This window comes from Pseudorasbora parva, chromosome 3 (genome assembly GCF_024679245.1).
Source record: "Pseudorasbora parva isolate DD20220531a chromosome 3, ASM2467924v1, whole genome shotgun sequence".
Taxonomy (NCBI): Eukaryota; Metazoa; Chordata; class Actinopteri; order Cypriniformes; family Gobionidae; genus Pseudorasbora; species Pseudorasbora parva.
This window is the reverse complement of record NC_090174.1, coordinates 8888728-8911339: the sequence shown is the minus strand read 5'-3', so window position 1 is coordinate 8911339 and position 22612 is coordinate 8888728. Positions and strand designations below refer to the sequence as shown.

General features: G+C 39.1%; 3 protein-coding genes across 6 annotated transcripts; 2 read left to right on the top strand and 1 right to left on the bottom strand.

Annotated features, from left to right (window-relative positions):
- Positions 1-28: 28 nt before the first annotated feature.
- Positions 29-9121, top strand: rsph4a (radial spoke head component 4A). 2 transcript variants are annotated; one of them, XM_067437750.1, is made up of 7 exons: positions 29-262; positions 1707-1935; positions 2888-3193; positions 5899-6342; positions 8121-8265; positions 8350-8467; positions 8560-9121. In XM_067437750.1, the coding sequence occupies exons 1-7, from the start codon at positions 162-164 to the stop codon at positions 8783-8785; spliced, it is 1569 nt and encodes a 522-aa protein (XP_067293851.1). In that variant the 5' UTR covers positions 29-161; the 3' UTR covers positions 8786-9121. The 2 variants fall into 2 exon arrangements, with proteins under 2 accessions (XP_067293851.1, XP_067293852.1); XM_067437751.1 differs by lacking the exon at positions 29-262 and adding an exon at positions 1535-1569.
- A 138-nt stretch (positions 9122-9259) lies between these two features.
- napaa (N-ethylmaleimide-sensitive factor attachment protein, alpha a) lies at positions 9260-16328 on the bottom strand. The gene is made up of 11 exons (XM_067437753.1): positions 16097-16328; positions 15224-15303; positions 15022-15138; positions 14877-14923; positions 14065-14142; positions 13500-13555; positions 13215-13299; positions 13025-13129; positions 12873-12941; positions 12028-12078; positions 9260-11652 (listed from the first exon to the last, which is right to left on the bottom strand). Exons 1-11 carry the CDS (start codon positions 16192-16194, stop codon positions 11551-11553), a joined length of 888 nt encoding a protein of 295 aa, XP_067293854.1. The 5' UTR covers positions 16195-16328; the 3' UTR covers positions 9260-11550.
- zbed4l2 (zinc finger BED-type containing 4-like 2) lies at positions 15345-22207 on the top strand. 3 transcript variants are annotated; one of them, XM_067437741.1, is made up of 2 exons: positions 15345-15658; positions 18893-22207. In XM_067437741.1, exons 1-2 carry the CDS (start codon positions 15400-15402, stop codon positions 21571-21573), a joined length of 2940 nt encoding a protein of 979 aa, XP_067293842.1. In that variant the 5' UTR covers positions 15345-15399; the 3' UTR covers positions 21574-22207. The 3 variants fall into 3 exon arrangements, with proteins under 3 accessions (XP_067293842.1, XP_067293843.1, XP_067293845.1); XM_067437742.1 differs by lacking the exon at positions 15345-15658 and adding an exon at positions 17504-17740 and having other exon boundaries at positions 18893-22205; XM_067437744.1 differs by lacking the exon at positions 15345-15658 and adding an exon at positions 17518-17665 and having other exon boundaries at positions 18893-22205.
- The last annotated feature ends 405 nt before the right edge of the window (positions 22208-22612 follow it).

The window sequence follows — 22612 nt, the reverse complement described above, 5'->3', positions numbered from 1 at the left end:
TGTAGTTACACAGCTGAGTCCATGGCAACGGAAGTGCTCTGCGGAAATGATAAGCTCGTTTGTGTTCATGGACTTTTGCCTTAAAATATAAAAATACGGATTTAAAAAATATATACCGTCTGTTTTTAAATAATTGACGACCGTTTGCAAGTTTTTAAAAAATGGAGATGACCGAGGAAGCGTTGAACAATGAGCGACTGCAGGCGGCGGCTCGTTTTAAGGCTTTCATGATGAAGAACAGCACTAAAACAAACTTAAATCTGTAAGTAACATATCACATTAGCTTCATTCACTACTAAGCCTTTTTTACGTTATTTTAGGAAGTTATTGCAATTATAAAGCGCCGTTTTGCATCTTAACTGAAGCTAAAACGAAAACTTATTGGAAGACGATCGATGGACATTTTTTTAACCAGTGTTTAAATTGCGTCAAAGATCTTGAGGGGTCCTCCAAGTTACATCTCTAATGTTACATCGCTCTAAAAGAGCTTAGTTTTTTTGGCCCTTAATAGGGTCCATTAATGTTTATGGATTCCACGGGCCCCCCTCTGCCCCGAGTTTAACACATTTGCACCGTTATTGCAGTATAAATATTAAGTTACATATATTTGACCTATCGGGGCATGTTGTCACAGGACCTTTTGTTTATTAAAACGTAACGTTATCGTTATTTGAGAAATCCTGTGGCTATATGTCCCGGACAGAACTTAGCTACATTTATGTTAGCAGTTAATATATTTATGTAAGTTAGTTTAAACTTTGGATTTAAAGCATATTTTCATTTTGACCCTTGATGACCCTAGCGTCATTTTCATTTTGACCCTTGCTTTAATGTGCAAGTTGCCAGTGTTGTTTTATTGTTTCTAACTTTGTTACAAAAATGCGGATATTGCGTTTGAGGACACAATCTTGGAGTTAGTCCACCCCAAAATTTAAATTCTGTCATTAATTACTCAGCCTCATGTAATTCTGTCATTAATTACTCAGCCTCATTAGTTCCAAACCCGCAAGTTTTTTATTCATCTTTGGATGAAATCTTTTTGATAATCTAAAAGCTTTCTGACCCTCCGTTGACAACTTACCTTACTACTTTGAAGCTTCAAAAAGTTCATAAAGAGATCAATTGAGTTAGTTCAAATTTTCTAAAGAGACCTGATCGCTATGATGAACAGATTTAATTTAGGCTTTCATTAACATTTAAACATTGATCAGTGAACATAACCAGAAGTGTAACACGAGAATGAACCTCATTGGTTCTCGCCCACAAGCAGCATGCTTGAGCTTTCGTTTACCACATGATGTGCGTTTAATATAAACGTTTATATGTGAATAAAAGCCTAAATTCAATCGGTATATCATTGATTGTATCTCTTCTGTAAATTTACACTAAACCTCACAATTCTTATGGATTAGTTTTACGATCTCTTTTTGAACTTTTTGAAGCGTCAAAGTGGTAAGTTAGTTGTGTAGAGCTAATGGAGGGACAGAAATCTCTCAGATTTCATCAAAAAGATTTTAATTTGTGTTCCGAAGATGAAAAAATGTCTTACAGGTTTGGAACTAAATGAGGGTGAGTAATTAATGACAGAACTATTAGACTAAATCAGTTTAAAACAAAATGTTCTAAGTTTGGAGGGCAGAAGCTTAAAGACTTAGTTCACCCGAAAATAATAATAATAATAATCTTAATGTAACCTCTTTGTCCAGTTATGACCACCTTGTGCGACTGTTAACCAAAGTTATGGACGAGCGTCCAGAGAACGCGGTCGATGTGATAGAGGACATGAGTCGTGATCTGAAAGGAAGCATCCTTCAGGAGAAGCAGGACACCTTGCGTGACAATCCGTCTTCATCCTCAGCTCTGTTGCTTGCCGAGCAGCAGAAGACGCTCTTCACACGCACGGCAGGCGGTGAAGGAGATCACGAAGAAGAGCTGGTGAGTTTATCAGTCCTGCTCATGGGGCTGAGGGCCCATATAGTGCTTTTTAAACTGTTAAAACCTAACCTTTTTTGTTAAATGCTTTGCTTGAAAAGTGTACTTGTGCTGTCTTTTAAATCAATGCAATTTTTTATTAGATAAGTAGTTATCTAGTGCAATCACATTCAGACATTTTTGAAGTGTCATTTAAAGGGTTAGTTCACCAAAAAATGAAAATTCTGTATTTAATTTCTCCCCCTCATGTCGTTTCAAACCAGTAAGACTTTCATTCATCTTAGGATCACAAATGAAGACACTTTCTCTATTGGCTCTACAAAAACTACCATTTTGACGCTTCAAAAAATCCATAAAGAGATTTGAAAAACGATTACATATGAATTGAACCGTTTAGTCCAAAATTTCTGAAGGGACATGATTGCGTGATGAACAGATTGAAATCATCAATTTACATCAGTTGTGGTAAATGGAAGCTCAAGCATGTTTGCTTGATGTGTAGGAACCAATGAGGTTCATTCTCTTCTTACGCAGCACGTTTGAGCTTCCGCAAGAACCAATGAGGTTCATTCCCGTGTTACGCATCACATTTGAGCGTCTGCAAGAACCAATTAGATTAATTCTCGTGTTACGCAGCACGTTTGAGCTTCGGCAAGAACCAATGAGGTTTATTATCTTGTTACGCAGCACGTTTGAGCTTCCGCAAGAACCAATGAGGTTTGTTCTCACAGGTTCAGTTGAGCTTCTGTTTATGTTTGCTGATCAATGGTTATATATCCCTTAACGGGGATGATTCACCCCAAAATTTTAATTCTGGTATCATTTACTCACCCTCATGTGGTTTCAAACCCGTAAGACTTTGGTTAACCTTTGAAATACAAATTGTGGTGGATCTTATGAGCAGTTCGTTACAGTACAACAGTCTCTGTAATATATTCTGCTGTATTGTTTTCAGGTGGATTCTCCTCTACCAAATGTTGCAGAACTTGCGTTCTTCTTTGAGCAAGCTGGTGTGGGTCTGGGGAAATTGGAGATGCAGAGAATCTTTCTGGCTTTGAAACAACTGGTGGACACACAGTGTCTCCAGCGCTGTCGATTCTGGGGCAAGATCCTCGGCACACAGAGCAACTACCTGGTGGCTGAGGGGGAATTCAGAGAGGGTGAAGGGGATGAGGAGGAGAGCACAGAACTGACAAATGAGGATGAGGAGAGAGAGGAAGAGCCACAGGAGGACAAGGATGAAGCAGAGCTTGTAGAAGCTGTAAGTCACAAGATGGCAACTGAAGTAAATAAAGCTGCTCTAAAAATGGTATGGTCACATTAGTTAAATTTTGCAGGTAAGAAATATACTTTGTCCATTGTAAATAGTTTAGAGATAAGAAATCACTTTCAAACCAAGCATTGCACAGATCTGAGCAATCAAATTGAAACTGCTGCAAAATCTGTGATGGGAATCCTTTCGCCCTCACGTGAAATTCATGATGTGGATTTTATTTTGAAAGTCAATTGAAAGTGACTTTTATGTGTGCTTTATACATCGCTACAGAATCTTGTTTCCGCCATGGAATAAAAAAGGTAATTGCAACTTTTTATCTCTCAATTTAGACTTTTTTTTGTGCAATTGCGAGTTTACATATTTGTTTTTTACTTAGAATTGTGTGGTTTAAACTCACAATTGTGAGTTAAAAAGTCTGAAGTGCATGGTATGATATAAATGAGTTTAAAGGGGGGGTGAAATGCTGTTTCATGCATACTGAGCTTTTTACACCTTTAAAGACTTGGACATCCTAAACATAGACAAAGTTTCAAAAACTAATGTTGGACGTTTGATGGAGTATTTCTGTGTTAAAAATACTCCTTCCGGTTTCTCACAAGTTTCGGCAAGTTTTTTTCGAGTATGGGTCTACTTGACGTTAAATAGAGCGGAAGGTCCTTGTATGGGCCGTATGGGCTCTTCTCCCGGTAGGGTGCGCTCGCGCGTGACTAGAGGGAGAGAGAGGAAATGCACGCCGTAAACAGTCTCTCAGGTGCAGATCCAGTCGTCCGTGAACACTTATGACGCGCCGCGCTCCACTTTATTCCTATGGGTGACGTCGAGCGACTTCAACGCTTCAGCACAGCATTCCGGGAAGGCAGCGCTGCATTTGAACCGATTTGAACGCAGAAATGACGGGAAGCTTCAAGGCATCGCTTCAGTCGCGTCGCAAAGTGGATTTCCACGGTCACTGCTGTCACAGGACTTCACCAAATCATACCAAAGAAGTGTGTTTTTGACAGAGCGGTCCTGCTTTGGAAGATGCCGGTGAGTAAATCAACTTCAAATGTCTCTGCTATTGGCTACCGTCGCATGAGTAAACATCAGTAAACGATACGATCGCGTGCTTCGTCATTCAAATGCGCTAACGGTTACTCCATTGTTGTTCTGTATAACGTTACACTATTCTGACTCTGACGTGCAAAACCGTTTTGCTTGCTACCTCTAAGGTCTAGTCACATACAATAGTCCATAAACCGAATCATGTCCTCATAAACTGCACACAAAGGCCCCTAAATACAGTACATACCACAGAGACGGACGTCCTGATGTTGCCGTTTCTCCTGTTCAATTTATTTCAGCCTCAGATTTGATTGTGGATCATTATCTGTATTAGCTGAGATAGATGGGTTTCTCCACGCTTGAGGACGTCACCGCTTTGCGCGCTTGTCATTCTTTAGCTCCGCCCACACGATACGCCTCCGGTTTTTTCCGGAAAGACTCGGTACAGCCCATATTTCTTTTATAAATATGATAAAACTAAAGACTTTTCGGAGATATGAAGGATGCAATACTACTCTATAGGTACTCAAGATTGACATGAGATTGACTGAAACTGAGTGTTTCACCCCCCCTTTAAACACAATTCTGAGAAAAAAAGATGCAAACTTGTAATTGTGATGTGAAAAATGTCGGAATTGAGAGAGAGTCACAATTATCTTTTAAATTATTTATTTTAATGGGCCAATTTTTTTTTACAGAAGTTTTGGAAATGTGCCCTGATCTTTTAAGGGAAAAATTCTGTATACAAAGTCAGAGGTGTTGCTAGTCCCTTTTTACTGGGACACAAGCCCCAGTGAATTACCAGTAAAATATTACTGATAAAATCTGTCAATGAGGATTACTGTATACTGACTGGAGAATATTTTCTCTGATCAGCAATCAAGTCAGGTGTTTTTACTATCAGCTGTTTAGAATCAGAACCAGCAATGCCAGACTCACCCACTAAACCGAAATATTAACCGTTTTTTTCCCTCGCAGGCTAAATGAATAGGTGCTATTGTGAATTTCCCGTGAGGGCGAAAGAATACCTAATGCAGATTTCAAAATGTGTCATTGACCAACAGAAAGTTGCTTGGTTCGAAGGTGACTTCTGTGTGAGCGGCATTTCGTACATCAGGATTGACAATAGACAATGTGCCTTTTGTTCGCGAAATTTCACTAATGCACCTTAAGCCAGAAAACAAAAAGAGCCCTGAATGAGGTGTACATTTACCCAAAATCCACTGTAGTTACCAAAACCACCAGATGTCTTCTGTCGAAGCAGATCTTTATTGTGTGTGCAGCTTACAACTGCAGGTAAAGACAATCTATATCCATAACAGTATCTTATTTTGTTGATCCTGGAAGAACATTTCTGACCGAATGTGTTGTTGTAAACCTAACCCTACCCATAAGTTACCGTTACCCCTAAAATCAGAGGGAAATGATAGGTGAATAACACTGATGTAGAAGCACCTAACCCTGGTTGTAAGCCTAAACTGATAAACTTTTCCCTCAAATCTGTTGATTGGAAGGTGTTGATCCAGGATCGTGCTGAACTTTTTGAAATCACATTCACCGTGGAGCCGTGCCCCAGTGTTGATGAAAGGCTAGAAACTGTAGAAAATGCACCTTCAAACTTAACAAAAGTTATTGAACTTTACTTGCAGGCTGATCCACCCCCCAAATCAACTTACAAGCCACCTCCGCCAGTGCCAAAGGAGGAAAATCACACTGGCGCCAATAAATTCACTTATTTTGTATGTCAAGAACCCGGCATGCCGTGGGTCAGACTGCCGGTGGTCACCCCCACTCAGATCTCAGCGGCACGGCACATCCGCAGGCTCTTCTCAGGCAGGCTTGATGCTCCTGTTGTAAGTTGCCCCCCCTTTCCTGGCAATGAGGCCAATTACCTGCGTGCCCAGATCGCTCGGATCTCAGCAGGCACACACGTCAGCCCTCTGGGATTTTACCAGTTTGGGGAGGATGAAGGTGAGGATGAAGGACTGCGAGACAGCTTTGAGGAAAATCCTAACTTTGAAGGCATTAATGTAAATGAGATTGCCGAGTCTCTGAATCTATGGGTCCATCATGTACAGCATATACTTACACAGGTAAGAAACACTACCAGGTTTCTACTGATACAAAGCTTAAAGGGTTAGTTCACCCAAACATGAAATTGATGTCATTAATGACTCACCCTAATGCTGTTCCACACCCGTAAGACCTCCGTTCATCTTCAGAACACAGTTTAAGATATTTTATATTTAGTCCGACAGTGTATCCAAGTGTAGGCACACTTTACTGTCCGTGTCCAGAAAGGGAATAAAACATCATCAAAGTAGTCCATATATGACACCAGTTGGTTGATTAGAATCTCTTGAAGCATTCGGTCCAAAAATCACAAAAACTACAACTTTATTCAGCATTGTCTTCTCTTCCGCGTTTTTTTCAAACCTCAAATAAAGATTCAAACGGTTGTGAATCAGCGGATTGATTCATGAATCAATACAATCTTTTTTTGAGGTTTGAAAACAAACGCGGAAGAGATTTATTTTCGATGCTTCAAGAGACTAATCAACCAACTGATGTCACATATGGACTACTTTGATGATGTTTTTATTCCCTTTCTGGACATGGACAGTATAGTGTGCCTACACTTGGATACGCTGTCGGATTAAATATAAAATATCTTAAAGGGATAGTTCACTTTGAAATTAAATTTTGATATGTTTTAGCTTACCTCATGGGCTTCTGAGATGTAGAAGTATTTGTTTCCCCAGTAGTTTCAATTTTGATCATTTTAGGTCAAACCGTTCTTGTCTGTGCCTCACATAATGCAGGTCTATGGTCACCACCTCAAAGAGCATACACAGAGAAAGAGCATCCCCCATCGTAAGTACACACTAATGGCCTAAGACACGAAACAAGCGGTTTGTGTGAAAAAACGAACAGTATTTATATTGTTTTTACCTCTTGTACACCACTACGTCCGACTGATCCGAGGGCTCGTGTGCGTGTTTCCTGTGGTTCAGGGCTCATTCAGGGATCTTCGAGGTGGTGACCATAGACCTGCATTATGTGAGGCACAGACAAGAACAGTTTGACCTAAAATGATCAAAATTGAAAAAAATGGGGAAACAAATACTCCTACATCTCGGAAGCCCATGAGGTAAGCTAAAACATATCAAAATTTAATTTCAAAGTGAACTATCCCTTTAAGCTGTGTCTGAAGATGAACGGAGGTCTTACGGGTGTGGGACAACAATAGGGTGAGTCATTAAAGACATCAATTTCATTTTCGGGTGAACTAACAACGCAAATCACTGAAGTAACCCTTGAAAAGCTACACACTCCATCAATTAGGGTTAGAACTGTTACCAAATATAACATGCAAGAAATAAAAAATTCAATCATACTCTTTTAAGATCAGATCTGTGTGAATCATATTGTCTGACTTCTTGTGCATACAAATCTCTCACTGGATAGTCCACCAAAAATGAAAATGTCATTATTTACTCACTCTCATGTGGTTCCAATTTCTTCCTTCTGCGGAACACCAATAAAAATATTTTAAGAACGTCGGAAACCAAAACATTTTGCTTTCCACTGACATCCATTTTATTCACGTAATGGAAGTGAAAGGGAACCGAAACATTCTTCAAAATATCCTCTTTAATTTTACACTGAAGTAAGTCATACAGCTTTTGGAACAACATGAGGGCGAGTTAATAATTACACAATTTTTATTTTTGGGTGGACTTTCCTCAAAACTGCAAAAAGAATGCTTGGAAATGTGTGTCTGACGTTTCCTACCGGCACATGAATAACTGTCTTTGAAAAATCAAACATGTCGAAGACATTTGCACATTACTGTACATGTGAATGTTAGGGCCGCTGTGTGTGGGTAAACATAACTAAGAAGTCTGCGAATGACGTTGAGGAAGATGCCGAGGAGGAAGAGAGGGAGGAAGGACCTGATGAGCCGGAGCCTGAGATTGGACCTCCTCTTCTGACGCCTCTCTCTGAGGATGCAAGTCAGTCTCACCGCATTACATTTGCATACAATACCAATACCATACATACAATCAGCTCTAATGCAGAAAATGTTCTGTCCACAGAGATTAATGACACCCCACCTTGGAGCTCCATGACTTCCTCTAACCTCATTCCTCAGTTTTCCATCGCTGTGCTGCGCTCCAACCTCTGGCCTGGAGCTTATGCTTATGCAAGCGGCAAGTAAGAACCTTACTTTATCAAACCGTCTAACCATGTCTTTTCATCTGAGACTTTTTCTGCTGAGTAAAACCCTTTTTCTACTCCCCTCTCAGGAGTTTTGGAAACGTATACATTGGTTGGGGGTTGAAATATATTGGAGAGGCCTACACCCCAATAGGGCTTCCACCGCCCCACAGCGAGTACCCCAGTGGACCCGAAATCACAGAGGCCCTGGACCCCAGTGTGGCGGAAGAGCAGGCTTTGAAAGCAGCCCTGGAGGAGCAGACGGCGGCCCTGGAAGAAACAGAGGATCTGGAAGAAGATGAGGAGGGGGATTAAAAAGGAGGCGAGACGAGTGGACAAAATAAACCTGGTGTTTGGTCAGATGTTTAACCCTTTTTTATGTGTACAATCACACCAGTGTTTAGAAGCGATCATTGCATCATACAGACTATAAATTAGCGACATGTTGTTCTTATCAGATACACATTGTGTAGGTATTAGGTAAAAATCTATTCTTCCTCTTACTTTTAATCATATTTTGTTATAAAGCACATGTTAATGCCTTATTCCGCATGACCATAAGGTCTAAAGTGTGACCGTAAGTTTTATAATAATAATAGAAAACAAAATTATACATTGTAAAAGAGCAGTTGCCTTAAAAAAACAAATGTTGAGGGGTCAGCTAGAATATTTTAAACCTACATGTGAAAGGATATTAAAGGTCAGATTCTATGTGCAATTCATTCAGGAATATAAACAGTGTCTTTGTATGTATGCCCACATCAATGAAATATTAAGACTTAACCAATATTGAGGGAATCATATAATTTATTTGCTTTTTAAATCAGTTTAACATAACAGCTTTGATGAATACATGCATGCTTCGACCATTGTAACACCTGTTATAAACACCATCATTCCTTTTGTTGCATTTTTTTTTGTTACATTAAGCTTATTCAGCCATGCTTTTTTGCATGCTCAAGTTCCTGCATTGGTATGTCATTAGTCATAAGCATCTGTGTATGCAGATAAAACTGTCAACACATAAAGCACAGTACTTAATAAATAAGACACCTATCATTTCTAGTGCCTTTTAGGTAAACAATATGATCCTGTTTTCTGAGTACTCTAACATCAATAAATTAAACTCAGCATGATATTAGCTTCAGGAAAACTAGGACAACTTAATGGCAAGCTGGTTCCTCAGGTACAACTTAAAGGTTTTTGTTAACAATCGCTAGGACATTTCTCAATACTTAGGTCACTTTTTCAAAACTCTTCACACAGACAACTTTTCAGCTTGGCACAGCAGTTCATTTCACATTGAAAATGCACTAAAACAACCAAAACATTTCATGTCTCAAATCAAGCCATTCTTCCATAACACTAGTAAAAACAATTTTACAAAACACATCTCTACGGTTTCAATTCACTGTAGTATTTGTTACACAGTCATTTAAATTACAGTACAAAACTATTCCTAAATTGTTCCCTTTTGTACAGATGTGAAACAAACACAGGGCCGGTTTTCCATCCCACTGTGCTTTTTTCCTATGTAAACATGCGCTAGACAGAACATTTGCGGAGCTCAAATTAAAATAAGTTTAACTTTTCCGAAGCGTTTCGCTTCACTGGCCTGCGTCTCGCGTTTTTAACAGCAAAATAAGAAACAGTATTTCATTTTTTTAGATTCAGAATATATTTAAATATGGTATTACTGAGGAAATGCAGCAAATTGCCATGTCATTCATTTAGTGTTATGTTTTTAGGTTTTGAACTCAAGTTTAACAGTTCTGAAAAGAGTATGTAAACGTGCAAATGAGGTTTTGGCGGAGGTTTGAAAGTAGCCATTAAATGTGTTTTGTGCCAAAGCAATGATAAATGATCCAGTTTGGCCTAAAAAGATTTTAGAAACATGACCCAAGTACTGCAGAGTTTGTCCTAATGGTTGTAGAAACCCTATTTCATTCACTATACATCATAAAGAAATTACACAGTCAACCAGTGCACGCTTACACAACCTCACATCCTCCAAAATACTGCAATAACACTCATGCAGATTCACTCTGTGTTGGAACACGTCTAGGCTGTCTTTCCAAACCTGTATGATTTTTTTCTTCTGCTGAACACAAAAGGTAAAGAAGGTATTTTGAAGAGTAGAATACTGTTCCGTCATTGAGTAAGAGTGAGTAATGCAGTATTAACACTCTAGTATCTACTATTAACTAACAAGAATCTCTGACCAAAAATTAGTAAGTACTAGTTCTTAGTTGAATGTGGTACTAGAATGTTAATATTGCGTTACTGAAGGAACAGTATTCTAAAGTCTTGAGCCTCATTTATTTTTATAGTATGGAGAAATAGCGAGAGAAAAACTCAGCCAATAGAGTCCATTCAACCGCTTGGTTTCCCGTATTCTTCAAAATATCTTCTTTTGTGTTCAGCAGAAGAAAGAAACTCATGCAGGTTTGGAACGAGGGTGAGTAAATGATGAGAATTTTCATTTTCGGGTGAGCTTTCACCCAGTCACGTCCTCCATAGAGGAAAACAAGAAAATGGCAATTAGTGTTATTTCAGCCTATTCTAGCTGATCATCGTTACAGTGTATTGCACAAATTATACATACTTATTCATAATAATATCATCACTAATAAATTAATGTCGACACATACGGAGCTTTGTGACTGGATCAATAACAGATTCAATTCACGTTCATTTACAACCATTAATAAAAGAATGATAAATAAAACAACTACTGAAGCTGCACACGCATGAATGAAAATGCTAACAAAATCACATCTATACTAAACTATATTCACCACAAAGGGAAGTTTTGGTCAAGGCTTGTAACAAATCCTAGCCAGTGTCATTCTAGAAGACTTCACAGTGATCTAGGCTAGGGGAGAAAAGTTTCCTTAAAGACTTTAGGATTTGGGAGAAAAGGCTCAAGACAAAGTGTACGTGACCTTCATTTACACACAAATACTCTGTGTGTGTGTGTGAGGAGAGAGAGAGAGGGAGGGAGGGAGGGAGAGAGAGAGAGAGAGGATAGGTGAATAGGACAGGAGAATGGGTGGTGTGCTTGGAATCATGGCTTCACATTAGCGAAGGTCACTCTCCTCGTCTTGAATGGTCCTCTTGATTCTTAGTAACATAGTGGTCTGCCACTGATCAAGCCTGGTGATGGATTCAAATTCCCTTATCTAATGAAAAAAAAAAAGACTTATAATTGCAGAATATTGCATAGAGTAAAGGCTCATTCAGAATGATATCGATTCTAAATACAAAAGAATAGCACAGTCCACACCACACCACCACTTTTCTTAGATTGGATTTTTTTCTAGCTGATGAATGGTAAAAACATTGACAGCCAATCAGAATCCATCCTGCTTTAACAAGCTCAAGCATTTAAAGTGCTTCGAATAAACAGAATGATATCGCCCACTAATGTGGAAGCTACTTCAGTTATTTATCATTTTTGATGTGAACGGGCCTTAATTGATGAATGAACTAGAACAGGCTCATACTAGAACAAATGTGTGCGGTTAATGGTCAATATACCATATAGAGAAACTTACTGCTTCAGCAAATGCATCACTGTTCTGCTCTTCATATACATCAAGAAGTTTCTGTTTAATGGGAAATGCAGAAATAGTGTGAAAGATTATTTAGTATAAAGTATCACAAAATCTTCAAATGCTACCATTCAAAAGTTTAAGGTTAGAAAGATTTTTTTGAAAAAGAAATGCTTCACTAATAATTTTATTCAGCAAGATTGCATTAAATTGATCAAAAGTGAAAGAAAAGACTTTTACTATGTTAACAAAAAAATCTTTCAACCTTTGATATTGTTTATTAAATAAAGCTGAAAAATATATATATAAAATTGTGTGTGTATATATTATATAATATACACACACACACACTACCATTCAAAAGTTTGGGGTTATGTTATATATATATATATATATATATATATATATATATATATATATATATATATATACACACACACATACATTTTTTTTTAAATTATAGAAAACAATTAATAGAGACAATACAAACCTTATACATATAAAGATAAGGCTTTGGCACTAATGTTTGACCCAGAGTCTAAGGCCTTGTTTCCACCTGGCATTAAAGGGTTAGTTCACCCAAAAATGAAAATTCTCTCATTAATCCGTTCATCTTCAGAACACAAATGAAGATATTTTTGTTGAAATCCGATGGCTCAGACAGGCCTTCATTGACACCAATGTCATTTCCTCTCTCAAGACCCATAAAAGGCACTAAAGATGTCATTACAGTCCCCATCTCACTACAGTGGCCCTACAATCATTTTATGAAGCGGCGAGAATAGTTTACAACTGAAGTCTATGGAATGAACCCTAAGCTACTAAATGTGTTGGAAGGAAAGACTCACCTTAAGAAGTTTGCACTCTCTAGCATCTGAGAAGGCTGGAAACATGTCTTCATACTTCTGTACAGCCAGCTAATGACGAGAACGAGGGTTAAATAATGGCAAAGCAGAGTTGTGTTGTAAATATCGTTCCTCTTTAGACGGTAAACAGGCACCTTGCAGTTGAGCATGTCCACACAGAAGTGACATAGCGCTGCTTTGAAGAAATGGTCTTTAGCTCCATACTTCAGCAGGGTAGTGTCCATGGAGTAAGCCCCAATCTGAACAGACACAGTAGTATGCCACTCAACATGAAGGAAGCAGAAAACAAATGAACGAAGGTTTTTGACAGATCACCACACAGACCTCCTCATATATTTCGATGGCTTTCTGGTACTGCTCCATCTGAGCCGCGTAGGTCGCCACTTTGAGAAGACACTTGTTGGCTGCACTACAGGGGGAGAGAATACAAGTGAATACAAATGATGTTATGTTTAATCATATTTAACATAAAAACAAATGAAAACCTAATACATATAAATGCAGTCATTCAATTACAACACGTAATCTGTGCTCAAACCTCATTTGTTCTACAACACAAGATAAATGTGAAACATATAAAAGCATATAAAGACTATAATAGTAGAGTACCTGGTGGATGACTCCCCTTTGAAATAATCGGCTGCCTGTTCATAATGAACAATGGCCTGTACACATAAATAAGTATTTTGGGACCAAATAATAGCCAATGAATGAACATTACCTTTCTTTCATGAGGGGTTCTCTGTAACTTAGGCTCAGTATGGATCATCTGATGCATTAGCAAGAACACTAACATTTAAAAGTTTACATAATTAAAATGTAATTTATTCCTGTGATCAAAGCTGAATTTTCAGTATCATTACTCCAGTCTTCAATGTCACGTGATCCTTCAGAAATCACTCAAATGTTGATTTTCTACTCAAGAAACATTTTTTTTTATTAAGAGAAATATTGTTCTGCTTCTAGTTTAATAAAACAGCATTTAACTCTTTTATAAAATTGTATGTCTTTGATCATTTTAGAATTGATCAATTTAATGCAGCCTTTCAAAATAACAAATAAATCTTACTGGCCACAAATAGTTTTTATACTTTTGACATCCTGTCCATGTTCATCTGAACCACTTACTGATAAATGTGCACCTTTCCATAAAAATAAATCCCTTCCAACTTACTTTGTCTATGTCCACTAACTCAGATTCATAGATTTCTGCGATAGATATGTGGTGTTTTGCTGCAATGTTGAAACGCCCCTGTGGACACAGATGAGAATTTGTAAGGAATATTCAGTGTATCACTATATAAACAAACAAACAAAAACATATTACATATACTATATTGAATTTTGAGGGAACAATTAAAGAGTTCAAACAAAAATGACTGAAAATTCTGTCATTAATTACTCACCCTCATGTCATTCCAAACCTGCTACACTCATCTTCAGAACACAAATAGATATTTTTTATGAAATCTGAGAGTCTCGGTCCCTCATTGATAGCTATGCAACTACCACTTTGATGCTTAAAAAAGCTATAGACCATGAGATCATGAAACTAATAGAATTTACGGTTTTATTCACATATTTAAACGTTCATTAATGCACACATCATTTGTGGTAAACAGAAGCTCAAGTGTGTGACGAGAACCAATGAAGCCCATTCTCGTATTACGCTTTTGTTTATGTTCGCTAAACAATGTTTATATGTGAATAAAACCATAAATTCAATGTTCTTCATCGCGTCTCTTCAGAAAGTTTGGACTAAACCACTCAATTCATATGGATTATTTTACAATGTCCTTATGAACTTTTTGAAGCATGGGGGTTGCAAAGTGGTAGTTGTGTAACTGTCAATGGAGGGACAGAAAACTCTCAGATTTCATCAAAAATATCTTGATTTGTTTTCCGAACAACATGAGGCTGAGCATTTAATAACAGAATTTAAATTTTTGGGTGAACTAAACCTATAAATAAGAGAATTTCTCTCACCATATCAGTGTAGATGTCAGTGACCTGACAGAAACAGTTCACTGCCTCTGTGTAGAGAAGTTGTAGGAGAAACAAAATACAAATGAATCTAAACAAAAATCTACACACTGAGGAATTCTTATTGTTCAGCATCTACGAGCTGTACCTTGAGGATCAGACTTTTTGAATGCATTGCCAGCATCAAGAAAGTTCACGGCTGCGTCGAGCTTACTTTGCACCTGCAAATGCAGTCGTGCAGCTTTGCAGAAAGCATCTCCCGCAGCTTAAATGAACAAGAGAACAATACAAATGACACGTGCTTATTGAACCCCTTAATACTGAGGTGCAAAAGTTGCTGTGTGTCGTACCACTCCAGTTCTTTGCCATCTTGAACATGTTCCCAGCTCTCACGTACAAGTCACAGGCCTCCTCGACCTTGGAGGAACTCCTACAATGAACAAAAGAGAGGGGAGATTCACTCAGACCGCTAGGCGGCGCTATTAGCGTCTGTCCCCTGCACTCACAACGTGTTTTCAGACCTGATATGGCCAACATGAAGCAAGAGGACCCAGAAATCAGTGTGAAAACACAGGCCCGATACTGCTCAATAGCCTGGAAGTACTACATTAAAAATGAGAGCAATGCCACCGTTTACTGCAAACTGTGTAAGACGGACTTTAAGTTCTCTTCAAATACAGCTAACATGATAAAACACCTCAGAGTGAAACATCGACTGAACATCCCAGCTGTAGCCAGCGGCGGTGAAAGACTGTGCGCGGAAGAGCCAGGCGAAGGCAACATGGGTGAGTTTTTAAAAGTGCTAAATCAGGGAATAAAGAGCGAAATATCTTAGTGTGCATTGGGTTTGACAAGATTATGAATGAACGCGAGAGGGAAAGGCCACATTCAGCGCGCACAACTCTTATTTATTATGACGCTTTATGCGTGCAGTGTGATGCTACTTGGCTAGCTGATCACTTTTGTGCAAAATCTGCGGACTAGAAAAAACAAAACAAAATAAAAAAACTAGTAGATTTAGGACAGCTGAATACGAACAACTCGATATTACAAATAATGCAATTTCAAAAGTATAACCTGAATTAATAAATATGATCTATAACAACATTGTTAGTTCCAAACGGATACTATTTGATATCAAGCACTTTAGTTAGATTTTAGGCGCACAAATTTGCACATTAAATATTGCATGCAAAAACAAAACAACGTTTGTTAAGATTTACCCGAAAAACATTCCCAACCGCGAATGCGTCGTTTTCATTTTCTTGTCTGCCTCAGCCATTATGGCCAAGGCTTCCTTTTCTTTTCCAGAATTATCCATTATGCAGGTTTAGATTTTAACCGGACTGTAGGGAATGATATCCAAGCAATATCCCACTCACGTCGCCTGAAATGAAGTTATTTGTTTTATTGACACATCATGCGGAAATCGGAAGTAAATTCCACTTTAGGGACTGTCGCTAAATAGTTGTAAAAAAAAAAAAAAAAAAAAACAGCTAACAGTGCTTGCTGTGGAATTAACTCTTGATTTGTGTGTACATATACGTCATTAAAGGGTTTGTTCACCCAAAAAGGAAAATTACCCCATGATTACTCACCCTCAACAACCCCAGGTGTATAGGACATAAATCCAAGCATTTTAATATCAGCCCAACAATTGAATCCCAAAAGAATCTATCCATTATAAAAGTAATGGATCTATCCATTAATAGTATCCAGTAATGCATCTATAGATCTAGTAATACATCTATCCAATATTAAAAGAAATCCACACGGCTCTGGGGTGTTAATAAACGTCTTCTGAAGCAAATTGATGGGTTAAGAAAATATCCTTATTTAACATGTTATAAAGTAAAATATCTAGCTGACTGCCTTCCTTATTCAATTTACGGCAAAGGCGTAACTGGCTTGACGTATGAAGTTGGACGAAGTTTTGAGTGTAAATCGTTACTAAGAAATTATGCTGCCTTCACGTGCTATTGGAAATTTGATAATTCCGACTTCTGAAGTCGTGAATACGAGATCACTGCATTCAAGTTTCAAAATGTGAGGGCGTTCATGTGAAAATTATATCTAGGAAACTCGTATTTTCAATAATTCAGAGAGCACGTGAAGACAGCATTACTGTAATTTAATTAGGCCTACTTCTCCCTTGAAAAGGTAAAGTAAGAGATTACGGTTGTTTTTTCTGCAATTTAATTAGTTACTTTTGATATAATTGAACTAAATACCGTGTATAGACTGTAAAACAACTATGTATAATACATCAAAATGTACCATGTTTTTATGCATCCTTCTCACATTAGTAATAATTTGGTCAGTCAATAAGAATAATTGATGTAGTTTTATATTATTAATTTGAAGTAATTAAAAGAGCCGTTTCATCCATTAATCACTTAATTAGTTGAGGTTGATATATTTAGAAAGTAATGAGAAATAAAAGGATCATCTTGAGGATGAGTAAATTATGGGATCGTTTTTATTTTTGGGTGAACTATCCCTTTAATTTATTTCAATAATTATATGTAAGCTACACAACAGTGTCACATTTATACTACATAAACCTGAATTATAGACATTTTTCGCTTTTTTTGGCTGTTCGAAATTTACCCTCAAACCCTAGCGGGAACCGCGCTAAGCACATCCAGTGTGTAGGTCGCCAACACGCGGAGGATGTCCATGGATTCTGAGATTTAAATATATATATATTCCTAATAAGCTATTATTTATTTTCAGATAAAAAAATAAGTTGTAGAAGTAACTATCGCTGAATCGTGTACCGTTTAATGGAGGTAACACAGACAGGAAGTGGATGAAATCATAATGGCCCTTAAACACGCCCGGAAGAACATCCAGTGACGTTTGATGTAAATAATAGCGGAATTGTTTCATTAGTATCACGTTGCATGGTTATTGTTCTCTGCCTTAATACTCTTGTGACGAGCAAAGTGGGCTGTGACTGATGTGGAATCATTATCATAATACAAACCTTATGATGTATTTCAAATGTTTTTGCGAGAAACAAAAATGCTTTTGAATTCATTTGAAGCAACGATGGCAGTGTCTTCCTCTACACGCGCCTTACGGCTATTTTTCAAAAATTAACTTCTAACACTGCAGTATGTTTTGATGTGATATCAATTAGGCGGGGAAAAAATACCTAAAACCCGCTTTTCTTACACAAATATGTCCTTTTATGTAATTTCACAGTGTTGCAGTTTGGTTATGATACAGTAACGTATTATATAACCAGCCACATGCGAGATAAACCCAAATAGATGTGTTGGGTACTGTAGGTATTTGTATTAAAAACTGCAGCATGCAAGCTATATTATATGAGATTTCTTACAGCTCTTACAGGTTGTTGGCCTTGTCTGTTTCGTTGCTTCTATTACTCTCCCCTTTTTTGTAAGTCGCTTTGGATAAAAGCGTCTGCTAAATGATTAAATGTAAATGTAAATTATAGCTGCAAAATAATTTGGTATTATCAAAAGCAACTATTTTGTTCTGGAAACATTGTAGGTTTTGAGCAGCAACAAAACCTGCTTTTTTTTTTTTTTTTTTTTTTTTTTTTTTACAGTGAACATAAAATCAGACAACTGCAATGTTTGTATAACGTTTTAGCTAGCAACTCTTTAGCACACAACCATTTCTCTCTTTCTCACACACACATGGTTACAATAACTGATTAATGCACTGACTTGGTGAGCTGGGACACTTTATAACAAAAGATTTTAAAAAGCTGTATGTGAGTAATGTCATAGCATTCAGGATAGAGTCAGAATGAAACCATTACACACAGTGCTGATTCATTAGTTTTATATGAATTGTGTTGTCCCCCAGAAACACGGAATTGTGTTGTCCCCCAGATTTTAACCTTGACTTACCATTTTTATGAAAACGCGTGACAAAAAACCTTGATGTCACATTAAGGATTTAGGATTAACATGTTTTTTTTTTTTTTATTATTACTGTAAATGCAAATTTTAAATGAATTTTTGTCTTATCTTTCACCACAGACATGGATCTCCAATCTCAAATACATCCTGCAAGTCTCAACGGTCAAAATATTCGGAGGAGAATGCAGCGTTTTTTGCCATTTTCTGATCGGCGCACGTCGAAAGTGTGGAACCACTACACTCAGCTAAGTCTGCACCGTGTCGAGTGCAACCACTGTAAGAGACAGCTTTCCTTTCACAACAGCACTACTTCCATGAGAGAACACTTAGGACGCAAACACAGCATTCGGGACGGAGCGGTACCCCCTCACAACACAGCAGGCATCCCCACCCCTGCAGCATTACATTCTCACATTCAGACCAGTTTACAAGGTACCAGATACAACGCCACAGTCAATCCGGCATTTCAACCAGTGCTACCTGTTGCTATCAAAGAGGAGCAGGAAGAAGTACTGACAGCAGAGTTGGGAGACACCAAACCTGCTCGGACCACATATGCCCCTGACTGTGCGGCAGGAAACGCAACTTCTAGTTCAAATGCCATTGTGCACCAAGATACAGATGTGGGCTGCCTAATGTATAATTTTCCTGCTGGAGACATGAGCAGCACTGCTGGAAGCAGCAGCGTCCGCAATGGCACAAGAGCCTGCAGCAACAAGCGAGCTGAGGTGTTGACCGATCTCATCTTGGAGATGGTGTTCAGAGATCTTCAGCCATTGTCTGTGGTGGAAGAGAGGGGGTTCAAGCTTTTACTGAGTTGCCTAGAGCCTAACTACCCCGTGCCGTCTCCATCTCTGCTTGGCAGCCTACTTTGGCATCGTTACCACATCCTCAAGCAATGCCTTCAGCAGCATCTTCAGACAAGCCTAGCTTCTCACTGTCTGACCCTCTGTACCGAATACTGGCGATCTGTTGATGGATGTGGCGTTGGCGGGGACGGTCAGTTCTACCTTACAGTCAGTGCGCATTTTGTCGACTCCCACTGGCGCCTGGCACGTTGTGTGCTCGAGACCCGACCGATTGCAGAATTCAAAGGAAACCCGCCTGAGAGAGGGCAAGTGAGCTTTGCAGACACCCTGAGAGGAGTCCTCTCCGAGTTCCAGCTTCCAGAGGACTTTGTTTTCTGTGTTGTGCATGACACCCCAAGTCCATCTGAGTCTGGGGGGCAGGAGAATATGTCCATCGATCCAGAATATCAGCAAGAATTTGCTGGGACCAGCCATCCGCCCCCCAGTAATCTTCCGGAGGGATGGGCACCTCTGCTTTGCACAGGACAGGCCCTGAAACTCTGTGTCCAGGAGGGACTTTGCGTGGAGACCGTCAGACAGGCTCTGGCAGATGCTCGTGCCATCGTCCTACATTTCCAACATGATGTGAGCGCTTCTACAGCACTGAGCCAGAAAGCAGAGGCTGTTAATAAAGAGTCTGTAACCCTGGTCTTGAACGACCCAGGGCGCTGGACCACTGCCATTGAGATGTGTGAGAGTCTGCTGGAGCTCAAGTGGGTAATAAGCTCTGTCCTAGAGGAGCAAAAAGTTGCAACAAATCTGGCAGATCACCAGTGGCGCCTTATACATGAACTGGTCCCTGTGCTTAAAACAGTTCGCATTGCAGCATCGTTTTTGAGCGAGGACATCAATGGACCCATTTCAGCCCTAATGCCGTGCCTCCAAGGAGTGTCCAGGCTCCTGGGACAGAAAATTGTGGAGTGCACCTGTCCAGTGGTGAGGGGAGTTATGGAGCGAATTCGTGCTGGTATGGACAAACGCTGGAGTCTGAGTGACGAAGATGCTCTTTTGGACTGCAATGCCGTACTTTCCTCATTTCTAGACCCACGTTTTAAAGAGTTGCGGTTTCTCAGCCCACATGCCCGCAGCAAGCTGCATGACAAGGTCAAAGAGCTGCTATCTGTTCAGGCTTTCACAAGCAACAAAGGAGTCAATCGAGAGAGAAGACAAAGCATGCAAATGGAAGCGACCGTGGACGAACGTGAAGAACCTGCAGATTTCGTATTGGATGATTCTTTGACAATACCTGCAATGGCTTCTTTGGATTCTCCTGAATCGTGCGGCTCAGCGGAGGAAGGTGACAGCATCGAGCTGCAGCCAAGCGAGCCCTCCGTTGCCATATCATCTCCAGAACAGGTCAATGAGAGCGCGCTCGAGGTTGTCGGATCGCCTTTCAAGAACGCCAACGAACGTAAAAGACGTTCTAGTGGGACCAGCATGACCTCGCCACTGAGGGGAGATTTACAGCACGCGCCTCGAATACGAATAAGTCCTCTCCCACAGAGCATGTATGATATTCTTCTGGGCGAGGACCCCACTGAGCGGATGCCTGAAATTCACCAGCAGCTGGAGAATTACATCGCAGAGCCGCTTTGCAGACGCAGCCTCTCGCCCCTGCAATGGTGGCGCAACAAGGAGCATCGCTTTCCTGCTGTGGCCAGACTGGCACGAAAATACCTGTCCATACCAGCAACTGCTGTTGCCGCCGATCGAACCTTTGCCCCCAGGGAGTCTCCAGTGACCCAAAGAAGGGCTACACTGGGGTCTAAACACCTTGATCACATTTTGTTTCTCCATCAGAACACCGATTACGTAGATCAGCTGAAAGGTGGAGCCGCTGTACGCGAAATTGACCAGTGGAACACTGTCAGTGGAAACCAAAGCAGAGAAAGTCTTTACCAGACTCTAGTGTCCTATGAAAGTAAGGTTCGTGTGCCAGAGGAAGAGTCATAATCACTGTTTATGTTTTGCTTTAATTTTTGAACAGTTGTCACATCCCACAATATGACTTCCATCATCAATGGGTTCTTGACGCAAGGATTACAGCGAGAGATGAATACAGTTACACTGCGATGTAAATAACATTCCTTGTACAAGGAATTTGTGACATTATCGTTTAATATCGTCTTTGGTCTCTAAGAGGTCTGAGGTTTTGTGTAGTTAATGTCTTGTGACTAATATAGATGCTGTTTTACTACATTCTTAACTTGTCTCTAATGAATTACACAATATGAGCACGAGCAATCAAGCTGCTGTTCTGAATATTAACAGGGCTGTGATTTGGCCTCAGGTCATCACAGTCATGCAGATATCAGGCTTTTTTTTACTGAATCGTTCACATACTCTGCTTTGGGACACCGCAAATCAAATCTGGCTAATTCCAAGCCAGGAAGTAACAGGTGTATTACTGCTCAATATGTGATTTGTTCTTTTTCAAATGCTGTCATATACTGTTACTTCAATGTTATTGTCACTTTACACAGTGCAAGCATTACTTACATGCATTGTCAAAATCATGCATGCATTTCAACCTGATCACTTCCTCCTTTATATTTATGGGGGATTGGATATGTACATGCAGATGAGGTATTATTAATCTTTTTCATACTTTACAGTGTATTCTATCGGTAGCATGATCAGATTAAAGTGTTGTATGAAAAACTCGAGTCTGGGAATTGCAAATGGAAAAGGGTGTGTTTTCAGTTCTTGTTTATTTGAACAAGTTTAACATTACTATAGGAAAACATTTGTTCTGTTATAACAGCACATAAAGGAGAACTTATTCATAAACAGTAAACATGTTATACATTGACATCAGCTGTTTAATGGCAATAACTGCAATTTAATGACCTTATAGGTCACATGGATTGAATATATATCAAATTGGAAAGGGGAAAATTTAGTTTTGTTGCACATTACTATCATTTAGATTTATCAGTATTTTACTCTAAAAAGTGACAGGAATATGAATTGATACATTTGAACTGACAGA